We start from the raw sequence: 17445 nt of genomic DNA, 5'->3' as shown, positions 1-17445 counted from the left end.
GGTTTTAAGGTTTTTAGCTTCTTCTTTTGCATGTGGATTTGCTATTTTCTGCCTGTTTATGACAGTATGAGTAATGATACAGATAACTGTGAAGTTAGATGTGTAAGCTTGTCATGATATTACATTCTTCTGTTTCATTTTATTATACCTCAGTTCTATATTTTCATTTCAGAAGCTTCAGACACTCCTCCTTGGACCTCTGTCTGAGCTTTCTTCTGTACCACATGGCGATGTTCGGCAGAGGCAATTGGAATGTGTTCTACATGTCTTACATGGGGCTGGAGAAACATTGTCTCATGGGTGGCCATTGGTACTCGGGATAATTGGAGCTGTCTCTGATCATCATGGGTATGTAAACTAAAAGTACATCTGTTGATCTTTCAAATAACAAGAGGAGTAAAAGGACTTACCCAATGTATAGTTGAAGTTTTTAGCCATTGACAAGCACGTAAACAAGATAGAAATTGAAACTTCGTGGCAGATTAAAACTGTGTGCCCGACCGAGACTCGAACTCGGGACTTTTGCCTTTCGCGGGCAAGTGCTCTACCATCTGAGCTACCGAAGCACGACTCACGCCCGGTACTCACAGCCTTACTTCTGCCAGTATCTCGTCTCCTACCTTCCAAACTTTACAGAAGCTCTCCTGCGAACCTTGCAGAACTAGCACTCCTGAAAGAAAGGATATAGCGGAGACATGGCTTAGCCACAGCCTGGGGGATGTTTCCAGAATTGTTGCTAAACTTCGTTTTAAAGGCACTGCAACCAATTTTGGTGTGGAGTTAGTTTCAGGTACAGTGAGTGAGAGGATCAAGAAACTGGCAAGAAATGATTATTAAATATATTTGCTGTCTGTGACTTATCATTTATAGCCCTTCAATTTAATTGAATAGTGATTCTATCGTGTTCTTTGATGGGTCATCCTGTCTCTTGTTTTACAACATTCACTATAGCCTTAAGGCCGCTGTTGGAATTACTGCTTTCTGTGTGTTAGCATTTGGTTTGTTATAAATTTCATCCCAGGTCATCTCTGGTAAACTATTCTTAAAAACATTTGTCCTGGAGTCATTAATTATTCAAACTGATTTCCACTAAGGAGTATCCACACTGTAAGGCACTATGTTATTTATTCTAATTAACTGTGCATCATGATCAAGAGAACATTTGTTACTAGATATATATATGGATATATACTTGAATATAATAGAGGGAAACATTCCACGTGGGAAAATATATCTATAAACAAAGATGATGTAACTTACCAAACGAAAGCGTTGGTATGTTGATCGAGACACTAACAAATACAAACACACACACACACACACAAAATTCAGGCTTTCGCAACCCATGGTTGCTTCATCAGGAAAGAGGGAAGGAGAGGGAAAGACGAAAGGATGTGGGTTTTAAGGGAGAGGGTAAGGAGTCATTCCAATCCTGGGAGCGGAAAAAGACTTACCTTAGGGGGGAAAAGAGACAGGTATACACTGTGTGTGTGTGTGTGTGTGTGTGTGTGTGTGTGTATATATATATATATACCTGTCCCTTTTTCCCCCTAAGGTAAGTCTTCCCGCTCCTGAGATTGGAATGACTCCTTACCCTCTCCCTTAAAACCCACATCCTTTCATCTTTCCCTCTCCTTCCCTCTTTCCTGATGAAGCAACCGTGGGTTGCGAAAGCTTGAATTTTGTGTGTGTGTTTGTTAGTGTCTCTATCAACATACCAACACTTTCGTTTGGTAAGTTACATCATATTTGTTTTTGGATATATACTTGGTTACGTGCAAACAAATAGCCTGCAAATCTGATTCATCTCTTGTGGATTCAGTGCTTCAACCCCTGATTTTTGCAGTTGATAACTGAAAGCTGCATTTAGTGATAAAATTTCTGGAGGAAGAAATCTCTCATAGAAAAACTGATTATTGCAATATATTTAATTTCAGATGAATTAAATATAAAATGTTTGTGGAAACATTTTACTTTTGACATACAGCACTATTATGCCAAAAAATGAATCTACAATATTGGTTGCCTTTAGCTATTCAGTAGCTTTTCAGGATGCGTTACAGTTAAAAGTTTGGAGTTTCCCTTAATTTTGTTCACTGCCTGTCAGTAAACATTTACTTACATACACTTATAGGGATAATGCTGAAGTTATGACCTAAAATGTTTGAGGTATGGGCTCAGTGCTGTTCATTGCACAGAAAGCAAGTATTACTTTACAGCTCCCACAAAACAGGAGTATGTACAAAGTCTGTCACACCAAGATTTTACAAATCAGACAAATATTACAATACAGGAAACAGAGTCCATTTCTAAAGTTGTATTCCATCAGCAATGATGCAATTTACTGTGCAAAAATTGTACAGAAGTCAGCACCATTGGAATAATGGCAGAAGTCTGATGCACTGCAAATATGACACAATCAAAAAGTGGACTTTGAATATATTGGTGGTCTAGTTGCTCCAAATATCCATTATTTGTGGGGCATTGTTCATAGTGTTCCTCAAAATGACCTTTTCATTCTGCATTGGTAATGCATTGCTCAGTGATCGTGCACTGCGCAGTGATCATGCTGTTTTTGGTACCCAGTTTGTAGCTGACATGTTTCTGCTAGGTTTGGTGAATCCACAGTTTCATCCGTCGTCTGTATGAATTTCTCCCACCATCTTTACATCTTCTGTTCATTGAAACTACGAAATTCCTGGGGCTCATGCTCGATAGGAAACACTCTTGGTCTTCCCATGTATCTTACCTGGCAGCCTGCTGTACGTGGTTCCTCTTACGCTGTCTCAACACTATCATCCTCCATCATGGCATCCATTTGGCCACTGGCGCCTTTTGCACTAGCCCGGTTGAGAGTCTGTATGCTGAAGCTGCTAAACTACCACTATCCTACAGCCTTGGCTTTCTCCTCAGCAGGTACGCATGCTGTTCGTCTGCCATGCGTGGCCACCCATCCGATGCTGCCTTCTGCGATGATTCCTTTGATCACCAGTAGGGGGTGTGGTTCACTTTTCTGTGTCCTCCTGGAGTCCACTTTCGGCACTTGCTACGGCGGTTTAACTTCACCCCACCTGCAACTTTCCAGGTGGATGTGAACCCTTCACCACCTTGGCTTCATGAAGCGGCCCATGTTAACCTTGGCCTTCATTCACTTCCTAAGGACACTTCTCCAGCCTCGCTCTATTGCCTTCAGTTTCACAACCTTCGCGTGGAACTTCGCGATAATACCTTTGTGTACACTGATAACTCTCGGACTGACCTCGGGGTTGGGTGTACCTTCCTCATTGGCGCCCGTGTCTCTTAATATTGGCTTCTGGCACACTGCTCTGTATTTACAGCCGAGCTCTTCACCCTGTATCAGGCCATGGTAGTACTTTATGTCAGGACACAAAATTTACTTGTCTCCATTTTCATGAAGCAACATGCACTTGCTGCTTTTAGTTGCTCTCAACAGTGTTCTTAGAAACAGATGATAATGAATATCTGCAATTGTACACTGAATACATACGAGACTTTAGGGCCAATAAGGAAGCTGCAATTTAGGCAAGTCATGGACTTAGCAGTCCGCTGTTGTTTAGGGCTTTTGAAATAGAAAACTAAATAGGTCTGGAGAAGTCCACATGCAATGTCAGTGATGCAGTGTCTTGTATATGAACTTGCCAGGATATAGTCTAAATTAAGTCTGCAGAATTGATTTAAAATTGATCCCGATACGCAATATGCAAACAAGTACATTGTAGTGGCAACTTCTGCCATCGAATGTATCAGGATGACCAAATGTAGCGAGAAGAGGTAGAAAGCACCATAGTAAGACTCATCAGAGGTTTCCAAGTGATTTATTGTTTCCAACTACTGTGCCGTGTTCCCCTTGGTCTGCGTCACCTGGTCCCACAATGCTGAGGACATCACTTCACACTCTGTGAAACGGCTTGAAGCGGAATGGCTGCCTCAGTGACCTGTGCACACACTGTGTGTCGACCTTGTACATCAGCGGAGTTGCGGCATCATCAGGGTGCCAACAGTCGACTCAATGGTCGGTGTCCCTGCCAACTCAGCAGCGCTCGGTGTGAACCGCATGTGGCCAGCTATGTATACTCTTTCAGCAATTTGATGGCCCTGTGGCCTCTATTCTACTTTGCAACTGTCGGTATGCATAACTCTCAGCAATCCGGCCCCCACGTGGTTGTAACTTGTGCTTAGAATATTGCACAAAACTAACTCTCCCTATCCTAAATGGTCATGTCGCTACATTATTCCCCTCTTCGGAAAGACCTGGTCACCAGGTTGACCCTTAACTACCTCTTAACTTGTTTGGATCGGCACCTATGGCATATGTCCTTACTATTAGAAAACTTAAATGTTGTCTAGTGCCCCTTAAAACCATGACATGAAACAAAATGTAAAAATTCCTTACTGGATGACCACTGCCGCGTCAACCCCTTACATACGCGTCTCGCGCCCTCGGTATCCAATCCACTGGGACTTGGACTACCATGACACTTGGCACAGAGGTGCTCAAAATGATCGTTATTTGCCGTTGCCTTTCCCTATACTGAGCGGTATGTTGCACAAGATGTTAGGCTGATATGTGCCCCTCTTGCTCTAAAATGACCTGCTTTATGGATCTCAACAGACCTGCTGGCAGAGTTTTATTTAACAAGGTCAGATTCTACCTTGGCAAAAACTCTAAAGTGGGCAATTGCGTGACTCCAGAAATTGATGCTGGCAGGTGGAAAGTTGGTCCTATTATGTTACACTTAGTTCCGTTGATTAAAATTCTGCTCCCCTCGAGTTCTATACATTTCACTTCTGCAAATACTCCCTGCTCAAAACAACTTGCTACGACTACCAAATTCTCATAGGTGGAGAAGATCCAATGCATTCCGACCCATTGCAAGCTCAATTTTTGCTCCATGATGACCCTTGGACAGTCTATTCCTTTCCTCCTGGCTAAAAATAACTGCACTGTGCATGTGTCCCATATTTGTAGCTTCACAGATTTTCCTCCAACATTCACTATTTTTGATCCAAACTCAACACTGATTGTGTGACTACTTTCATCCTTAAATTTATATTGTATGAACTGGTGCAATAAACACGACTTTCCTGACCCAGCACTGTTGATAACAAAAAATTTAAACATGAAATCGTATGACTCTGACATCGTTAAATACATATTTATCACGGCTTTGCCACAAAATTTACTCCAACGCATTTATTTCTCCAGAACTGTGTTCAGTTTCTCCTCTAACAATCCACCACATACGTCAGATGCTACACTTCCCTTTTCAGTGACCTGAGGATAGGGATCACCATCACCCTTCCTCCCTCTTCAAAAGGGCTGCTGCCCCTAGCAGGCTCACAATACTTGAAAACACACATAAAATACAATGCCTAATTAATCTATGCAAACCCAATGATACATGACACAAAAAACAAAGCTGCAAATACTACACTACTTTCTGGATCGCAAAGCATACTGTACTTCATGCTGTACTCTATATTCCTGCTTTTCTCTGTGCTTAGCACCTCTCTTCACTCTCTCTTTCTTCGTCTTTCCTTCCTGTGACATGCTTGGAATCATATCTAGGCAACCCTTAAATGGCCGTAACCGCCCAATGTATACTATCGTTTTTCTAGTTGGCAGCTGAAGCTTAACATTAACGGGGGATGCAATTTCAGCAACTTGGTATGGCCCTTGATACCTCATGAGGAACATCTTCATTTTCCCTTTTTGCACATAGGGGCTGGACAGAATTACCCATTGCCCCACTCTGTACTGTGGTAAACTTCCTTTTCTCTTTACTGCATCGTCTTGCCTTTCCAAAGCCTTTGTATTCGCCTTTTGTACCCGTTTCCAAACATCCCAAATTGTCCTTGCGAATTGACGTACAGATTGACTGGTCCTTCCTTTCTGTAACCTCACCATATCAAATGATGATGGCATTTTTCGCCCATACATTACCTCATATGGAGACAAACCTGTATTTGTATGGACTTTTCCATTGTATGCACATACAATATGCTTCAAATATTTGACCCACTGATGATGAGAATCCACATAAAAACTCAGCTTCTTCCCGATTGTTCTGTGTACCCATTCTGTCCTTCCGTTGGCCTGCACAGAAAGCCGTCGTACATATTAAATTGTGGCTATGTCCGATACAATTTACAATCGTTGTCCACGTCCTGTAATTCTTGCCATACTGCTAGGTCATAACCTATAACTTCTACTTTTGCCACCTTCCTACTGAGTGCATCCGCATTACTGTGCTTCTTCCCAGGCTTGTGCACTACCTTGTAGTCGAATTCACTAAGCCTCACAGCCCATCTAGCGAGTCTAGTGGACGGATCCTTCAACCCCAACAACCACTTCAATGCAGCATGATCTGTCACTACCCAAAATCTTCTCCCATATAAATAACATTTAAAATATGTGATTCCATAGATTACGCTAAGCATCTCACTCATAGTTGTTGAGTAATCCCTCACTGCTGCATTCAACTGCCTAGACACATAGGCTACAGGATGTTTTTTCCCATCAATTTCCAGACTAAGAACACACCATAATGCTTGATTCAATGAATCGCATGCGGGTATAAGCTCCCTTTCAGAATCTGGAAACACAAGAACCAGACTTGTTGTTAACACTTATTTCAGTTTTTCAAATGCTTTCTGATACTCTTCTGTCCATTCAGATTTCACACCCTTCTGTAACAATCGCATCAACGGCTGTGCAAAATCTGCAAAACTCTTCATGAACTTTCGATAGAAATTGCAAATTCCGATGAATCACTGCACTTTCTTAACTGTTTTCGGTTCTCAAAAATCCCTTGCAGCCTGTACCAACCTCGGATCTGTTCACACTCCATCCTTACTGAAAATATGACCCAAATATTTTACTTCTTCTAATGCAAACTGACTCTTCTCCAGGCTCAGTGTCAAACGAGCTGCTCTTAACCTCGTAAAAACTTCCCTTAACCACTGTCTATATTGCTCCATACTACTTGAAAATACTATAATGTCATCCAAATAGACCAGACACTGCCGTGGTTTCAAACCCCTCAAGACACTGTCTAGCAACCTCTGAAACATTGCCGGAGCGTTTTTCAAACCGAATGGCATTCTAATGTACTGGTAATGGCCTCCAGAAGTAGAGAAGGCAGTTTTTGGACTATCCTCTGAAGTCACCTCTAACTGATGATAACCACTTGCCAAATCCATTGTAGAAAAGTACTGGCACTGTCCCAAGTGATCCAGAGTCTCCGATATGTTTGGAAATGGGGTGTGCATCCGTTACTGTCTTATTATTGAGGTATAGGTAGTCTTATTATTGAGGTATAGGTAGTCACAACAGAACCTGTATTTCTTAGTTCCATCTGTAGATTTTTAGGCACAACAACAATGCCCGCTCCCCAGCAACTATTACTATGCTCTATAACACTATCCGCAAGCTGCTGATCAATACCACTGGACATTCCACCTCTGCATACGTATTCGTAGCACTGAAATTAAACGGGAGCTCCCTTAGGTTGGTCTTGGCGCCCCCCCCCCCCCCCCCCCTGCCGTTTAACGCTTGTCCACCTCTCCTATCTCCACTTCTCCATCCTCCATGTTGCTGATTTCCACCCCCTTCCTCTATTCCTTGGTGACTGGGTACATTGCCTCTGCACATGCCCCGTACGGCCACACTTATAACATTTTATACCCGCTGTAAACGCTGCTTGTCTATCACATCCCCTGTTGCCATGTCTATTTCCTCACATTGAATTGCCAGCTGTATGGCCAAATACACTTCCTGTGACATATGTACCGGTAACTCTCTCAGAAATGCATCAATTACCCTTTGCTCGGCCTCTTGCAACAGAACACTATTCGCTTTATCGCTGTGACCCAACTCGTAAGTACACTCATTAATTTCCCTTATCCTGTCCGCAAGTTTCTCCGTTGTATCCCCCTGTCTCTTTGACATTGTACTTAACCTCTCTCTAAAGTACTGAGCGCCATTCTGTTTTTTGTACCTTTGTAAAAGCCCTTCTTTTAACTCCTTAAACTGTGCTGCCTTCCTCAAGGCCTCAGAACACCTTACATATGTTTTTGCTTTACCTGTTAATCTAATCTTGGCTATATGTAACAACTGATCATCAGACCAACCATTCATCACCACTGAAGTCTCAAAGTCCTCCACAAATGAACCCACATCCTCAGATGTCTTGCCAGAAAACGGAATAATCAAACTCGCAGCAGCTGGAGCAATCTCCTACACCATAGACAACAATGACTGACCAGATGTGGGTTTCCCATTCACCTCTAGGTGTTAATTCATTTCTCAACTGCGTATTGTCTGCTGTCAATTGTGCTACTTTTTCCAACAAAATCTGTATTGCTTCTAGTTCCGACACACCTGATGTCCCTGGCTCTGCCATTGTATTGCTTTCGTTCCCAGTTAGTCCTGAAACAAAACATTTAAGCACAAGAATAACCTGACTCCTTACACCTCAGTATCATCATACTCGGTAACAACATACTCAAACCAATACAAAAGTAATTAAATGCCAGGAAGAAAAATAAATCTTACTGCCCCAAATACGCTTAATACTTATTCTGACAAAAAAATGCCTACGCAAAACATCTAAAATGTGGCTCATGGCAGGCCATACTCGAAACACAAACAAGAAAGAAAATGTCCAATACTGAAAAGAAAACTGATCGAAACTCGCCACATCTTGTGAATGTAATGCGGGTGGTGGGCTCGAACGTCGTACTGGACAGACGATATCCGCTATTCTGACACCAAATGTAGTGGGACTTCTACCACCAAATGTATCAGGAGGATCAGACAAAGCGGGAAGAGGTAGAAGGCTCTGTATTAAGACTAATCCGAGCTTTCCAAGTGATTTATTGTTTCCAACTACAGTGCCGTGTTCCCCTCGGTCTGCTTGACCGGGTCCCGCAATGCTGAGGACATCACTTCGCTCTCTGTGAAACGGCTTAGTACGGGATGGCTGCCTCAGCGACCCATGCACGCACTGTGTGTCGGCATTGTACACTAGTGGAGTTGCGGTGTCCTCAGGATACCAGCAGTTGACTAAGTGTTCGGTATCGCTGCCCGCCTCAGCGCCACTTGGTGTGAGCCGCAGGTGGCCAGCTGCGTCCTTCTCGCACGCATGGCTGAGATCGTGGCAACAACAAGCGCCCGCAATCCAGCATCTGAGTCTGCGGCCTTTGCCTCGGGATGCCTCTGGCGTGTGTTGGAAGCCAGGACACCTGCCCCGCAGTAGTGAGCCGAAGAGTGGCCCGCCACTGGCTGGCTGGGTGCCTACAGAACCCCCGGCGGCCTCAGAGGATCGAACCAACAACCCGCCATGGACTGGAACTCTGGCGCCCCATCTGCTGCTGTGTGTAGCTGATAGTGTGACATGCCCTGCCGCCCAGGAGAGCTGCCACACTGGAATGAATCTCATTAGAAACCCGCACCTATTTATACACGGCTGTGCACCTCTGTTTTGCCACATGCGCCGCTATGTGTCACGTACTCGTAACATGTTAGGTTGGCCAGTGGGCCCCTTCTGCCTGTGATTTGTGACATGCAAAACCGCTACGTATACTCTTTCAGGAATTTGACGGCCCTGTGGCCTCTATTCTACTTCTCAACTGTTGGTATGCGTAACTCACTCAATCCAGCCCACACCTGGCTGTAACTTGTGCTCAGAATATTGCACAAAACTAACTTTCCCTATACTAAACGGTGGTGCCGCTACAAAATTAAGAAAACGCACAGAAAAGAGGTTGCAGATGCCGTGCAGGAGAAGTTTCCGTGTAGATTCACTTTTGTGTTTAGAGAGAGAGAGAGAGAGAGAGAGAGAGAGAGAGAGAGAGAGAGAGAGAGAGAGAGAGGGGGGGGGGGATAGAGAAATAAGAAATATCAGCAAAAGAAAATATAAATAGTTATCAACAATAAACTTATTATTTCACTTCAAGAACTTCATTCAGCGTGTTCATTGTCTGAACCTTACATGATAGATAAGAAATCATTTGGTAATAGTGTGTCTCTACAGGAAATATGTGCTGTGTGCACTAACTGGTTGTACAATTGAGAAATGTTATTGTTCACCTTCCCTGTCCATTTTGTATACTGCAATAGTCTACACACATCATGCTAGAGTGCTGAACATCTTATTGAAAGTGAAAGCAGCTGAGAACCTTTTGATGTATGAGAAGCAAAGTTTTATCAGTAATGGCAACAAGCACTTAGGTGTTGCTACATGATATCCCTTGCTGTTGACACTAGCCATTGAGGAGTAGCGAGTGACTTGCACTTTTGTGCCCAATTCTCAATCCAGTTACACCTAACAGGTGAAGCAGTGTTCAAAAGGAAACTGCCAAAATGGATACTCACCAAAACTAACTGGAGACTGTGCAGCCAACTATCTGTGACTGAACATGGAAGCAGTCTCTCTTTAACGGGTGGTTCACATTTTGAACATAATCCACCAGACCGTTAATGGATTCATTGTAAAGAATGCAGGACAACTATGGCGGTTGCTGGTAGAGTGAAGAGTACTGCTCTGGAATCTGGGTGGGAGGGGGCAGGGGGAGAGCAGGTGTGCAACTCTACATAGGTTCAAATGCAACATCTGAGAATATCACAGCCTTTTGGCTAGCAGTGTACTAAAGTGACAAATGTTTTAAGGATTGCTGGAAGAAATCATGGTGTGTGTTCCTGTTCACTATAAACAATTCCGCAAAATTTGAAATACTATGAGTGACCATCAGGGGTATTTCGGTGAAAATTTGGTGTAACCCAGTTGAAAGTGTAATGTGCAGTAAAACCCTCCAGACTAGACCGTGAGACACAGGCCAGATAATGAAGGGACATTTTGCAGAAATGACCAACCAGAATGAAGCCTTCCACCGTCACAAAATATCACTGAGAGCAGAAGTTGGGACTACAGTTCCAGCACCAAAGATCTGTCTCTTACTCTCAGTGTGGGAAATGGATCGGACTCTGTGACTCATGACATGGCACATGGTCACAGTAAAGTTCATTGTATGATGATATAACACAATACTGGCTACACACAAGAAATCTTTCTTGTCATGTTCACCAGAATATAGGAAACATAAGTTGTTTGTGCCTTATCCCTTTCCACCCTGAGAGAAAATTTCTTAAAACGTTATCTGATATGTACCAATCACCATACATTATTATGTGTAGAATCAGGTAAAAATACTGAAAAATTTCGCATAGTGATAGTTTGTTCAAGAAGTCACCAGCATTATCATACTACTCAAAATTCAAACTTGTATAAAATGCAAATAGCATTTCATGAAAGTGTCTAGACACCTTACATTCTCAGTCTAAAACGATGCAGGAATTTCCTTAAACTAATGAAATGTTGGAAAACAGAATGCATTTATCTCGGTAATGCATGGCTTTGTCTTGTCGTTGAAGTTTTAAATGATCTGTTGCACTCTGGTGGTCAAGGCATGAAATAAAACAGATGCCAAACGGAAGCTGGGAGCTCGCACCATCGCTGCAGTCTGGAGTGACGCAGAAACGTTATGTAGCTGAAACACGAAAAATTTATAACCGAACCTGCACAATTGTGCGGGCCAGAGCGGAAAGGGTTATGGATGGAGGCCATCTTGGTTCTGGTACTGTACACTGATGTCTCATTACCCACCACTTTAACACAACAAATCACAGTAAAAATGTTGTGCTTTGGAGAGATTTTTAATGTGGTGTATCACTTAAACTGCATATTTTTGTAATATGCAAGTGTATATATGAAAAATATGTACAGCATGTTAGCCTTCAAACATTTAGATAAAAATTGTGGCTGCTTGGTTTGTATCGGTCAGTTGATCACAGCAGATGACATGTCACTGAATCTGTCAATCGTTGCACAGAACATGGGACCTGAGGTGTTGCACACTGAAGATATTAATCTAACTGTTTCTTGCTTCATTCACAGCAATTTAAGCTATGCTATTAGGACCCAACCTAACCACAACCTGAATCATGTGTCCTGTTATATGCTGTAATTTGCTGAAAGAAACAAACTGAGCTGCCACTCTTTGGTTTCGGTGGTTTTGAAGCTAACTTGCCATGTTTGGTAATTTTCGTATTTATACATGCATATTACAAAAATATGAAGTTTCAGTGATACATCATATTAAAGATATCTCCAATATGCATCATTCTTGGTACAGTTTATTGTGCTAAAGTGTTGGGAAATTTGACATCTGTCTATAAAAGTTTTAACGCCATCATAACTATGATTTTGTAACTTGGGAAGAACAGTACACCCCAAGTGATTACGTTAACGTTGCCCTCCTTGCTTACACAGGAAATACATTGGAACAAGTGGTGAACCGTTATCTTGTCCGAGTCCTTCAATCCAAACTGCTGCTTATTTGTTGTCTGCATTGTGTGTTCTGGATATATCATTCCATCATTGATAACTTGATCCTGATGGCAGGGCTAAACAGTAGATTCTGCCCAAGCAACACGTGCGTGTGTGTGCGTGCGTGCGTGCGTGCGCGTGCGTGCGTGTGTGTGCGTGTGTGTGTGTGTGTGCGTGTGTGTGTGTGTGTGTGTGCGTGCGTGCGTGCGTGCGAGCGTGTGCGCGCGTGTGTTTGTTTTTAAATATGAATGCTTGTGCCACCTGAAGGCATAATATTCTCAAAAAGCTGCACCAATGGAGCTAACTTCTGTGGATGTCTCCCTGTTTTTATACTATTTTTCCTGTCTTGGCACTGTTTCAAACCAAGTCAGAGAAGACCTGTTGTACTAGTTTGAACAGAAGAAAAGTGTGTCACAAGAAAATGTGCTAAACATCTTTGTATTTGACCGCACCATTGAAAGCATAATGCCCTTGATCAGGAAGTCAGTAAAGTACTTCATACTTGAGGACAATTTTCCTATAGCTTTCTCCTCGCACCCTTGAACAGCAACATGCCAGTTGTAACGAATACTAAAATGGTTGGTGCAGCAGTAAATACTGCCGTCAATTTTTAAGCAGAGGAAAGGGTGTTAATTGAATTGTACATAGGCCATATTTAATTCACATGTGTTGATAATGTGACTACACCATGTTGGGCTTGAAACAGCCTGTATTGTTTCTGGGCCACACACTGTAATACAGCTTGCAGAGTATAGATGTAGAAGTAAATGTACATGGTTACCACACTTAAGGAACTTGCAAACAGATTCCTTGAGACACTAAACATGTTGAGGTGCTTTAGCTGCAGGCGTGGTTCATTAAGGAAAAGGGGGGAAATTGGCCATTACTTCATTGAAGGGAGCATTCTGAACAGTGTTCAGACTGGTTTAAAGTTGATAAACTGATACTGAATGAGAGTCAAGTGTTTTAATGAAGAATATTTTTGGTTTCAATTTTCACTATAAAAAACTCAATTTGGAATTAATTTCTTTGTGAAAAGTGTCTTGTAGTGCTATACATTTTATAATATTTCAGTTTGTGGAGCACCTTTGTACTGTCCAGTATTAAATGTTTGACACAGTGAATTATTTGTCGTACGCTACACATTTTTGTTAATTTGTGTTAATGTAATGCGCAAATTTTTTCCTTGTGTTTTTTACGTATTATTGTGTAATATGAATAGTCTAGTATTCCCTTAGTAATACAATATGCCATATGAATTGGTTGCAGGGAAAACCTTATAAGAATAGCTTTCCAGTGTCTCCAGTTAGTTGTAACCGATTTCTTGCCGGTGATGCCATGGAGGTGCTTGCCGCTTTGTGTTGATACAGCTGCAAAATTTGGTTCTCAGACTCAAGAACTTAATATTTCTTTAACTGCAGTTGGCCTCATGGTAAGCTATTAACATTCTCTGTGTACTGAGAGTTTATTTTACAATGTTTGTGCATGTGCTGTGTCAAAATACACTCCTGGAAATTGAAATAAGAACACCGTGAATTCATTGTCCCAGGAAGGGGAAACTTTATTGACACATTCCTGGGGTCAGATACATCACATGATCACACTGACAGAACCACAGGCACATAGACACAGGCAACAGAGCATGCACAATGTCGGCACTAGTACAGTGTATATCCACCTTTCGCAGCAATGCAGGCTGCTATTCTCCCATGGAGACGATCGTAGAGATGCTGGATGTAGTCCTGTGGAACGGCTTGCCATGCCATTTCCACCTGGCGCCTCAGTTGGACCAGCGTTCGTGCTGGACGTGCAGACCGCGTGAGACGATGCTTCATCCAGTCCCAAACATGCTCAATGGGGGACAGATCCGGAGACCTTGCTGGCCAGGGTAGTTGACTTACACCTTCTAGAGCACGTTGGGTGGCACGGGATACATGCGGACGTGCATTGTCCTGTTGGAACAGCAAGTTCCCTTGCCGGTCTAGGAATGGTAGAACGATGGGTTCGATGACGGTTTGGATGTACCGTGCACTATTCAGTGTCCCCTCGACGATCACCAGTGGTGTACGGCCAGTGTAGGAGATCGCTCCCCACACCATGATGCCGGGTGTTGGCCCTGTGTGCCTCGGTCGTATGCAGTCCTGACTGTGGCGCTCACCTGCACGGCGCCAAACACGCATACGACCATCATTGGCACCAAGGCAGAAGCGACTCTCATCGCTGAAGACGACACGTCTCCATTCGTCCCTCCATTCACGCCTGTCGCGACACCACTGGAGGTGGGCTGCACGATGTTGGGGCGTGAGCGGAAGACGGCCTAACGGTGTGCGGGACCGTAGCCCAGCTTCATGGAGACGGTTGCGAATGGTCCTCGCCGATACCCCAGGAGCAACAGTGTCCCTAATTTGCTGGGAAGTGGCGGTGCGGTCCCCTACGGCACTGCGTAGGATCCTACGGTCTTGGCGTGCATCCGTGCGTCGCTGTGGTCCGGTCCCAGGTCGACGGGCACGTGCACCTTCCGCCGACCACTGGCGACAACATCGATGTACTGTGGAGACCTCACGCCCCACGTGTTGAGCAATTCGGCGGTACGTCCACCCGGCCTCCCGCATGCCCACTATACGCCCTCGCTCAAAGTCCGTCAACTGCACATACGGTTCACGTCCATGCTGTCGCGGCATGCTACCAGTGTTAAAGACTGCGATGGAGCTCCGTATGCCACGGCAAACTGGCTGACACTGACGGCGGCGGTGCACAAATGCTGCGCAGCTAGCGCCATTCGACGGCCAACACCGCGGTTCCTGGTGTGTCCGCTGTGCCGTGCGTGTGATCATTGCTTGTACAGCCCTCTCGCAGTGTCCGGAGCAAGTATGGTGGGTCTGACACACCGGTGTCAATGTGTTCTTTTTTCCATTTCCAGGAGTGTATGTTTTTCATACTGGGCAGACAGCAGACTTGATAATTGTTTAATATGGTGAGTCAGACACCATAGAAACTATATTTTCATTTTTAACATGTGCATGGTGTGTGTATTTGGTCAGTATGAATGGTGCCAAAGTTGTTTCTGTTTGCTAGTGCTCCTACCTTCAGCATATAAACATTCCATTATAACTCAGAAATTTTGAAAGTTTTTGCAATGTTAGCTTAGAACTGAGAAAGGACATCATGCTGTATGTATGCGTATCGGTGTAACTTAATTTCTAGTTTCAGTACGATGTGGTTGCCTATAGAGAAGGCCATTTTGCTTTTGAAGGTAATATGATACTCCAGTTTAGAACTGAGATTGACTGTAGTTATTACACATTATATGTTGTGAAACTGTACAGTTGATTTTATAAGTGATAATTACATTTTTCTCTAGACATTATGCATAAATAATGTAATTGTCAGGGAATCATACTGAAGTTTGTGAAAACTGCAACAGCTTAAAGGAATGGCCTCACTGAATCCAAGACTGTCGTCTCCTGTTTGACCAGAAATGACACCATTACATTATGCTCTTTCTGTGAACTTCCATCAAAATGTGAGTGAAAATGCAAAAACTACTATACCTTTTCATTGTCATTGAGTGATGTGGCACAGTAGTGAGGCACTTAATGGATTCGGGATGATGGCAGTTCAAATTGCTGTGCAACTATCCAGATTTAGGTTTGTTGTGATTTCTCTAAATCGCTCAAGGCAGATGCTAGGATGGTTCCATTGAAAAGGTGTAGCTAATCTCCTTCTTCACCCTTTCCAAATCTGAACTATGTCTGACAGGGCATTAAGCCCTATCTTCCTTCCTTCAGTGCCAAATGATACAATATTAACATGTGACTTAGTTAGAATGGGACAAAATGACCCATCTCTGGTAAATGGAGTTTCCCTACCATGACATTACCTATATCATATGTTGCTGTCACAGTTTTGATAGAAGAGGGTCGTATTTAACAAGATAAGGCGATGAAGTGCACAATTTGGCGAAGAAATGGGACAAATGTTATTTTTTCAACTTGGTTGTTGTGAAACATAGAGCTTCAGCCACAGTGTTGGTGTGACACTGGAACAGTGCAACCAGTTAGGACCTGCACTGTAGCAACATGCATTATTGAGCCCTGTTGTGTCAAAGTTTTGGGTGCTATTTCATACACTATGTGAGCTCAACGTTTGGGGGGGGGGGGGGGGGGGGGACTAAAGAGCAAACTCGGAGCCTATGGTGGTATCACTTCTTCAAGCAGCTCCACATACCATACTCTAATAGAACAACATTCAATCAGCCCACCGATATCTTGGAATTTGCAAGCCTTTTCAGATAACAGTCAGTACCACTGGTGGATATGGTGCTTGGTGTGTTTATCACAGTCCTTGAGCTTCTGCCGTTGATATTTTGTTGATTTTTTTATAGGAACAATGTGGAAGGAGATTCTAAGGGACATATTCAGGTACACTCTGATATTGTATCACAATGTTTACAGGTTCTGCTTGTGGTACATGGTAGGTTCATAAAATATGAAATTCTCAAAATTGGAGATCGTGCACATTTCTGTAACCCTGATCAGTTGTGTATTTTTGTGCACTCATCTTTAGTGTAAAGTTTGTTTCTTGTGTATGTATCTTTCTTTAATTTTGCAACTGTCACAGATGTTAATGTGTGTCACATGATCAGCTGTAAATCATAGGCACCTGATAAGGTATTTTAATCACAGTTCTCACTAATTGAGTTTCTTCTCTTGCAGTGGAATATTTCTGACTACTTTTTCCAGAACCAAGATAAATTGTGCCAATCTTTGACGGGTGATAATACCGTATTTCCAAATTTTCCTGGAATATCAGATCTACCACACTTCGATAAATTGTGGATGTGCCTTTACTCCAGGCTCGGTATGTCATGAGTATTATGTCTCCAGTCAATCTGAAATGCATTTGTGTCTGTCTTCTTGTGGTTTAATGTACTTGAATAGATTTACAATGTACTCAAAGATATAGGTAGTGGAATCCCATAATAAATTAGATATGCAAACCACTGGAGATAAGTGAAGCAATTAGCTTTCAATAA

The 17445-nt window shown here is 43.0% G+C and overlaps 1 protein-coding gene across 1 annotated transcript in view; it reads left to right on the top strand.

Annotated features, from left to right (window-relative positions):
• LOC124723182 (protein MON2 homolog) overlaps window positions 1-17445 on the top strand; it is a gene marked incomplete in the record, with an annotated part of 216575 nt that overhangs the window by 89414 nt on the left and 109716 nt on the right. Inside the window, 3 exon segments of the mRNA XM_047248376.1 lie at window positions 173-348; window positions 13680-13842; window positions 17126-17270. Of these exon segments, the coding sequence (XP_047104332.1) occupies window positions 173-348; window positions 13680-13842; window positions 17126-17270 (484 nt within the window).

The sequence above is a fragment of the Schistocerca piceifrons genome, chromosome X (genome assembly GCF_021461385.2).
Source record: "Schistocerca piceifrons isolate TAMUIC-IGC-003096 chromosome X, iqSchPice1.1, whole genome shotgun sequence".
Lineage (NCBI taxonomy): Eukaryota > Metazoa > Arthropoda > Insecta > Orthoptera > Acrididae > Schistocerca > Schistocerca piceifrons.
The sequence above is the reverse complement of the archived record's forward strand: the minus strand, read 5'-3'. Positions and strand labels throughout refer to the sequence as shown.